The following is a 9,635-nucleotide window of genomic DNA, read 5'->3' as shown; positions in this document are numbered from 1 at the left end:
GAGAGAGAGAGAGAGAGAGAGAGAGAGAGAGTAGGGAGGCATATGTGTCCATTATTCTTGGACAATATATCTTGCAGGGACACGCCGTGAATGATGTAATCTGGGGTCATTAAAGGTGATCATCATGTCAGGCTGCAGCGATGCTGGTACTACAATAATTTTATACCCATTTGTTTTAACCAGGGGCGATGAAATAATCAGATTTTGGTATGGTGGAGTGGTCACATATTAAACTGATCCTACTGCGTTATATTATTGACGCAAAGATGGAAGTAAACTTTCCTCCGGTGGAATTTGAACTCAGGATGTGAGAGCCATAACTAAATACTACAAAGTATTTATCCAATGTTCCACCAATTCTGCTACAATAATACCAATCTGTAAAGGGCGGCGAACTGGCAGAAACGTTGGCACGCCGGGCGAAATGTTTAGCGGTATTTCGTCTGCCGCTACGTTCTGAGTTCAAATTCCGCCGAGGTCGATTTTGCCTTTCATCCTTTCGGGGTCGATATATTAAGTACCAGTGATGCACTGGGGTCGATATAATCGACTTAATCCGTTTGTCTGTCCTTGTTCGTCCCTTCTATGTTTAACCCTCTGTGGGCAATAAAGAAATAAGAAACGTTAGCACGCCGGGCGAAATGCTTAACAGTATTTCGTCTGTCTTTACGTTCTGAGTTCAAATTCCGCCGAAGTCGACTTTGCTTTTTATACTTTCGGGGTCGATAAATTAAGTACCAGTTGCACACTAGGATCGATTTAATCGACTGGCCCTTCTCCCCCCAAAATTTCGGGCCTTGTGCCTAGAGAAGAAAAGAATTATAATAATCTGTATGCAAGTTTCTGAGTACACTTTCATACTTGACCTATTGTTTCATGATATGTTTCCATAACAGAACGATGCAAGAATGTTATTTTATATAATGCCTTTACATTTGTTGTTTAAACTGGATTCAAACGAATTGTGTATTATAACCAATAAAGAAATTACCATATAATACTTTAGAGATATCATAACATCAATGTATGATATTATTGTTACGTATTATATATAGTGGAGGCGCAATGACCCAGTGGTTAGAGTAACGGACTCGCGGTCATAGGATGGCGGTTTCGATTCCCAGACCGAGCGTTGTGAGTGTTTATTGAGCGAAAACACCTAAAGCTCCACAAGGCTCCGGTAGGGGTGGTGGAGAACCCTGCTGCACTCTTTCATCATAACTTTCTCTCAATCTTTCTTCTTGTTTCTGTTGTACCTGTATTTCAAAGGGCCAGCCTTGTCACACTGTGTCACGCTGAATCTTCTCGAAAACTACGTCAAGGGTACATGTATCTGTGGAGTGCTCAGCCACTCGCTCGTTAATTATACGAGCAGGCTGTTCCGTTGATCGGATCAACTGGAAACCTCGTCGTCGTAACCGACGGAGTGCCACGTATTATATATATATTGTAATAATTATATATATATGTGTGTGTGTGTATATATATATATATATATATATATATATATATATATATATATGTATATATATATTACTGATGTTTGGTTTCATGTTCAGTTCTAATAAAAACAACTTAATTTTACTTTAATCTGATGGGTTACTCTATACTTTTGTAGAGTGCAAATTAATTATTCTTAAACAAGAATATTATTGACAGTGACTTCGAAGTTTCGGCCAGTTAAGCCATCGTCATTGGATTTATATAGTCTCTGTTGAACTGACTATGTGAGTTTGAGAGGAGTGGTAATTAGGTTTTAGGGTGGGTTGTTAAGTAGGGATGTTATTGAAGACATTTTTATTGATTAAATTTGAGGTTATGTTATTGTTTAGAATTTATTCATGCATGTAAAACTTTGCAAGCATGTGTGGATATTTAGGTGTTTCCATTTTGGTAGGTAGGTAGGTAGGTAGGTAGGTAGGTATAAGATGTGCCAATAATTTTATATTTATCTTTGATTTTATTGGATTTAAGCCTCTCCTTTGACAATATAAAGAACAAAAGTTCCAAGTTTAGTCCAGTATCTAAAAATTTAGCATTTGGGAATGTCAACATGTTTGTAAGGGAATTTTTTAGGGGTTCACAGAAGAATGTAATTAGATGGTATGTTTTAGCAGATCGATGTTCTTTACTTGTTGCTGTTGTTATTTAGGGTATTTCCTGTTCTTATTTGGAAGGTGGGGGCTATTAGTCGGGCGTGTCATGGTGTTGTTAGTATAGAAATTTGTTTATCTTGTTTTGATGTTCACCAGAGGATGTGGGTAGGAGTAAATGTTGTTGGTCTGAATGTTTTTCTCTAGATGTTCATTGTTCATTGTTCTGTAAACAATTTGTTTACTATGTAGAAATTTTAGCCTTTGTGTTATACGGAAGTAGAGTTTGTGGGTTATGTGATTATAAATATTTATTCAATTTTGTTTCAAACTTGGGTATTTTATAATGTGTTATTTTAGGCCCCTGGATATATGTGAAAGTGGGACATTATAAAAGGTATGTATATATTCATGTATAAAAATGAGAATAAAAATAGAATTTAATTTTTAAAAAATCATTTAGAAATTTAATATTTAAAACTCAAAATTTAAAAAAGGAAAAAGGAAAAAGAAATGGAAAGAAAAATAATATTTTAAAAAGGGATCTTTTAAGTTGCTTGTATACAAATATATATTTTTATGTGTGTATATGTACGTTTGTGTACTTATATTAGAAAATCTTTTGTGAGGATTTTGGTTGGAGACAGGTAAACTTTTAGATAATTTCTACAGTACTTGTGAAAGTGTTTTTAATATATATTATGAGGATAGTTTATGTGTAGGTGGAGGGAGGGTGGCGGCGAGATATTTACATGTTTAGCAGTTAGAAAAAGTTATTGGTTTGAAAGGTTTTAGTGTTTTTAAGATGTTGTGCTTGCAGGAAGGGACCTGTTCACAGTTTCGGTTCAGAATTTGATCCATAAATGTGAGAATGTCATAGGATTCAATAGTATAAAGTTGGCAGGGTTTCTTGTTACCTTGGTATGGTTGTACATGTGAGAGTATTTTCTAATTGATATTAAGTGGAGTATTTTTTTATAGTAATGCTCATATATGATTGACTTAACTGACTGGCCAAAATTTCCAAGTTACTATCAATAATATTCTTGTTTAAGAAAAATATGTGCGTGCATGGCAGTATTGAGCATTGTGATGAATAAAAAAAATTAATACATAATACTTAGATTACTGTCATATCATAATATCAATATGTGATATTATAACTGTTGTTTTTATTTTTGTTTTCATATATTGACTTTTCCTTCAACTTTATCCAATTTTATCAGAAATAAGATATAATTTTTAACTTATACAATAGGATTTTCATTGTTGCGTCTGTTAACTTCTATAATGAATCGTAATAATATTTTTAAAATTAATTTCGTGTCTCTTGCAGGAAGAACACCACAGAAATATCAGCGATCTTATCATTAACATAATCTACCATTTTGGTTTTTGCATCTCAACGGTGGCTCTTGCAGTGGCTTTCTGCATATTCTCTGGATTCAGGTAGATTTTGGCAAATAAACTGTATGCATGACTACTGAGAATTGATATTCTCCCTCTCGTTCTCTCACGCACATACATACATACATGCATTCTCTCCGTCTCTCTCTGTCCTCTCTCTGTCCTCTCTCTCGCTCACTCTATTTGTGTGTGTGCGCGCGTGCAACGCGTGTGTGTGAAGTACTGACTGACAGAAGAAAGCGTACTTAATTCCAAAGTAAAGATTAATAATATCTTGATCGCATTAGCTTTGCTGCCCGGGACTTTTGCCTCTGTGCTCACGGAGTTATGAGACAAGTTATGACTAGATACTTTTTCCTGTCAAAGGATGGAGGGAGGTGTGCTGTTGGAAGAAAGAAAAAGAAAAATGAGGGAAAACCGAAGAGAAAAAGAAACAAAAGGAAAGAGAGAGAAATAAAACAGGATTAAGAGGGAAATAAGGTACCGTGGGAAGATATTAAATCGATAAATGAATTAAATAGAAATAAAATAAACTATAATATTAATTACATAAAGCTGAATGGGTGACAATGGCATGTAATTATTTAAAAAGTTTTATATATATACGGTGGTTGTCTACTACCTATACAGAGTCTGACCACCTCTGTACTTACACCTTAGATCCATCATGTTGTCCGATGTGGCTTTTTAAACCAGACAATGTATTAAAAGACAGCCACATAGATTGCATATCTGATTTGGACCACCAAGAGTTGCAGTTAAGTTCTAATCTTTGTGGATCTTAAAATGTCTTTTCAGGCTTCCGTTAGATTTGCAGACCTTATGGCATACATGGCATTGAAAGGTGTGCACTGACATATAGGCAGAATAGTTGGTGAAGGTTCGTTTTTCATGGGTCCGCAAATGAGATTTGAACCCAGTAAAAGAAAGGTATAGTCTGTCACAAACTGTGCACACAAAAAGGTCATTGTGATTCACCTTCTCGATCGTAACATTCTTCTTCAAATCTCTCTTGAGTCTAGCATGCGTTATCCTGGCCTCTTCAGACGCTTTCACTCCACTCCACACTTTTGTTCGCCATCCAGCTCGATCCCAAGCAAGGGCTTCTATGTCCTCTGAATCCATTCCAAGTGACTTCATAGTAGTCCTTATGCTGTCCTTAAACCTCTTTTTAGGTTTACACCGATAGCGTTTCCTCTCTACAAGCTCACCATAAAATAGTTGTTTGTGTGTGCGTTCATCCGCCATTTGAACAATGTGGCCACACCATCTCATTTGGTTTTTCAGAATCATTGCTTTAATTGAAGTGATGCCTGCAGACGCAAGGACATCTGTGTTTGGAGTAAAAAAATACCATTTAATGTTTAAAATGCGATGAAGACATTTTTGGTGGAATTGTTCTAATTTGAAACGTCTTTCATGACATGTCCATGTTTCAGAAGAATACAAAAGGGATGGTAAGACAAACGATTTGTAAAGAGCCAATTTTGTATTGTTATTTATATGTCGTTGGTTGCAAACGTGTGACTTCAAACCACCAAATGCTTGTGCTTCCCTTTGAATTCGCAGATGCATTTCAGTGTCCAGATTTCCATCATTTTGTACAGAGCTTCCAATGTAGATGAAAGAATCAACAACCTCAAGTAACTTATCCTTAACAAAAATTTTGGGTGGGTTGAAAACAGCACTACATGCAGGTTGATACATTACAACTGTTTTTTTTTTTCAAGTTGATGGTCAAGTTAAAATCATCACAAGCTGAGTCAAATACAAATAGAAGAGATTGCAGATCTGTTTCAGAATGACTGACAAGATTGCAGTCGTGCATCTAAGAGTTCCCCAATGAGTGAAGTAAAAACCTTCGTTTTTGAATTTCAGTCTGGTCAGATTAAAAACATTCCCTGTTCGATATTTTATGTAAATACCCTCCTCGGAGTTTTGAAAAGCGTGTTACAGCACAACAGCAAAGTATATTGCAAAGAGGGTGAGTGCATCAAGGTCTCCTTGCTTTACTCCATTTTTCACAGCAAAAGATTCAGTGAGCCTACCACCAAAATTAACTCTAGCTTTCATATCTTGATGCAATGCCCTGATCATGTTTACAAATTTTTCTGGGCAACTTGTTTTGCTTAGAATTAGCCACAGAGCATTTCGGTTAACAGTATCGAATGCTTTGCTCATATCAACAAAGTAATGGTATAGGGCAAGATTCTGTTCAATGCACTTTCCCTGAAATTGTTTGATAGTAAAGATACAATCAACCGTGCCTCTGGAGGAGCGAAAACACATTGAGACTCAGACACCATATTTGGAACAATGAAGGTATTTAAACGGTCTAACAATGCGGGCAAGTATCTTTCCAACCATAGACAAAAGCGAAATCCCATGAAAATTGTTGCACAGATCCTTTGGCCTCGATTTATACAAGGAGACTAAAATGGCATCAATCCAGTCTTGAGGCTCTTTCTCAGTTCGTCAACAATGACAAATTAATATATGCAAGAGTTCAAACATTTTGTCATCCCATATTTTAAGACCTCTGCACGGATTCCATCAGACCCTGGAGACTTATTGTTATTCAACTTATCCACGACTAGGGTTGGTTGAAATGCTATCTCCTCTATAACTGAAAGGTGTTCGACTTTTTTCTGTCATCCTCATGTCAGTGGATGATGATCTATTCAAAAGTGAAGCCCTTATGAATAGAAGCGATGTCAGTCAGAAGCAAATGTCCATTTGCTGTTCTCACTGGAGCAATTGAAGAAGATTTGGGGTCATATACCTCCTTAACATAAGAGTACAAACCCTTGGCGTCATTCCTATCAGCTGTTTCTTCTGCCCCATTTGCTCTATCATTCCACCATTCCTGTTTAATTTTTCTTATAGCAATCTGCACTTTCCCTTTCAGCTGTCTGTAAGCTTCGTTTGAGTTGGGGTTCAAGGACTGAGAAAGAAGTGTATTGCCTAAGCTTTGTTTTTCTAAAAGTAGATCATGAATTTCTGCTGATTTGTCTGAAAACCAGTCACTGGACTTATGTGATTTAAATCCCACTGACGAAGTTGCAGCCTGAAATACTTTTGTTTTGAAATCTTCCCATAGATTGTTTGCAAGTTACTTGGTAATTTGAAGTTTGCAACATTTAACATTTTCGGTACCTTAGGACCAGACTGTTGACTTTTAAGCATTATCGAAAAATTTATTTTTCCATGCACTCGATGATGGTCAGTCCAGCTCTTTGCTTCTCTCATGGCCCGAACACTAGAAACATCTTTCATATCACGCTTTCTGATCAAAATATAATCTATGAGATGCCAGTCCATAGATCTTGAGTGCATCCAGGTAGTTTTATATTTATTTTTCTGCTTAAACAGAGTGTTGATAACAACCAGATTATTCTCAATACAAAACGTCAAAAGAGCTCCTCCATTTTTATTACATTTTTCATGAAACGTAGTCATTTCCATCTCTTGCATTGAAATTTCCCAATATGATCAGCTTGTCATAAATTGGTACTTTCCTCAATAATTGTGCTAGATCGTCATAAAACTGTCCCCCAATTTCATCAGAATGAGACATTGTTGGTGCATAAATACAACGGTAAGAAACCTACCTTTTATACGTTCAGAAATACCACTTGGAGATTCTGCAATGGAGGATAGCAATGAATTCTTGAGAGCAAACCCAACACCAGATTCTCTATGCTGGTCCTCGGGTAGGCCTTACCCGAAGGTAGTATATACATAAGTAGGTTCATTTATTTGACCCTCACCAGAGATACGAGTTTCAGAGTGCAATTATACAAAGGGAATATTTTTTAAGCCCACGTGCAATAAGTGCAGTACGCCTTTCTACCCTCTTGTTGAAATTATCATCCAGAAGTGTGCGCACATTCCAACAACCAAAAATTGAAATTTTGAAGTTGCGATTTTTGCCAATTTCTTTCAGAATCGGAATCACCATAGCCGAAAATGTGTGTTTCCGTAAATTTTTTTTAAAGTGGGGGAGGGGTAGGGTCACGTCTCCACCATGTCCACTTATGTATGTATGTATGTATGTATGTATGTATGTATGTATGTACAGGGTACGTAAGATATTTCAGGACAGATTTATGTTTATAAAAAAAAAAACAGATATGTAACTAGAAAACCACTCGAAGAGCGTAGACCACGCCAAGCAACTCATTTCCACCCATATACACGCATGCTCAAAATCGCCCGATTTCCCAAACCAACGCCAGCAAAAACATAACCTCCTTGTCGGGGGTAAAAAAAAAATAACACAGCCATATGATTTTAAGGGAAAAAAAACCCTTTAAAAACAGGAATCATCTGAAGCAGTTCACAGCCACCAACATCATCAGTAGCATTGTCATTGCTTCCACTTCAACCACATACACCGCCATCAATGTTATCATGACGGTTACCTTGACAGTCACTTTCACCACCACAACCAGTATAACCACTACAATACCACCATCACACAACTAACACTATCATCAACACCACTATTACCACCATCACCTCAGCATCACACATCACACCGCTCCTGTCGCCATTATAACCACCGATACTGTTTTATCCTCCTCCCATACTTATCTCGACCATCGTCATCATCAACACTGTCTCTAAACAGCAACTCCACCATAGGTTACGTGGAAACGATGAACGTGTTTTCAGGAGAGATAATCAAAGAACGTAACATTGTAATACTTCATGTAAAGTAAATATAATAAATGAAAACTCCTGCAAGAATCCATTAAAATTCCAGGATCACTACCAAAATTTCACCATCTGTTCCTTTTGTCATTATAAACTTTTCCTGCAAGTTTCATCAAATAGCGTTCACAACATTTTGAGTTATTTTGCACACAGACGGACAGACGGACAAACCAACACCGATGAAAACATAACCTCCTTCCTTGGCGGAGGTAATAACAGATAATAACTTAATTTATCAAAATTGCTATGCGGATAAAAATAAACCTTCTTTTCTATAATGTTATTTAATAAAGCCACCTTCAGCTTCAACAACTGCTTCTATATGAGATCTAAATCATCTACATGCTCGAATCAAGTGGTCCTGGTTCATTTTGGACATTACACTGACTATGACAACTTTCAAAGAATCTTTGGTGTTATGGGCGTGTTCATTGACCTCTCTCTCAACAACGCTCTACATGTAATATTCCATTTGATTGAGATCTGGGTAATTAGGAGGCCAAATCTTAGGGGTTATGGGATCGTGAAAATTTTCAGCCATTCATTCCTGTGTTACTAGAGCCATGTGTGATAGTGCAGAGTCTCACTGAAACACATATGGCTTTCCATTGCGTACACTGCCTATCCAGAACTTAACAAGTGTTTTCAGGACCTCAATGTAGGCGGCAGCATTAACTCTAAGGCCTTGTGGAAAGAAGTAAGGAGACATCATATGTCCTTCATTGCTGACAACCCCTATGACAGTTGTGGAAAATTTTGCATGCATAACACTTGGAACTTCAGAAAGGTCTGCACATAACCATCTGTCATTTTTCTGTTAACTTTTTGATCTTGGTCGAAGTTTTTCTCGTTTGAGAAAAACCCAATCAAATATGCTGGATTGTTCAGTTTGTTTAAGAACCTTTTAGATTTAATGTAGTGATTTTCTTTTGCTTTTTCTGACAAATTGACCTTTCCTCATCATATAAGGCTTATATCTGATGTCTTCGTGAACAACATTTTTGACTTCCTTCTGACACATAGAGATCATCTGCAATTGACCTCATGGACATTCTGGGATTCTGTTGAACTTGCTTGATAAATTCAGGTGTTCTAATGATTTCAGAGCATTTAGAATGCGTTTTATGCTTTGATACTAGTGATACGTTTCCATCTTACAAACTTTGTAGACGAAAGATCTGGCAATTTTTAAAAGTCGAGATATTTGTAAATCACTATGCTCAGCATTTGTAACCACAATAACAATATGCCTCTTCATTTCTTGAGTAAGCTGAGGGTCTGCTAATATTAGTTTCTGAAACAAAGATTATACAGAGTTAGCAAAAGATGCAGCAATGACCCCAAAAAGTATGTCCTCAAATACCTTACGCACTCTGTATATATATTTGTGCATGTGTGTATGTATATACATATATA

General features: G+C 36.7%; 1 protein-coding gene across 4 annotated transcripts in view; it reads left to right on the top strand.

Moving 5' to 3' along the window:
- Nucleotides 1–9,635, top strand: part of LOC106875237 (corticotropin-releasing factor receptor 2) — a 147,262-nt gene that overhangs the window by 78,791 nt on the left and 58,836 nt on the right. For all 4 annotated transcript variants that reach the window (XM_052970217.1, XM_052970216.1, XM_014923299.2 and 1 more), the window contains one exon: nt 3,430–3,542. In XM_052970217.1, coding sequence (XP_052826177.1) covers nt 3,430–3,542 — 113 coding nt within the window. The remainder of the gene's footprint in view (nt 1–3,429; nt 3,543–9,635) is intronic.

The sequence above is a fragment of the Octopus bimaculoides genome, chromosome 8 (genome assembly GCF_001194135.2).
Source record: "Octopus bimaculoides isolate UCB-OBI-ISO-001 chromosome 8, ASM119413v2, whole genome shotgun sequence".
In the NCBI taxonomy this organism is placed as follows: Eukaryota; Metazoa; Mollusca; class Cephalopoda; order Octopoda; family Octopodidae; genus Octopus; species Octopus bimaculoides.
This window is presented reverse-complemented; position numbering and strand designations above follow the sequence as displayed.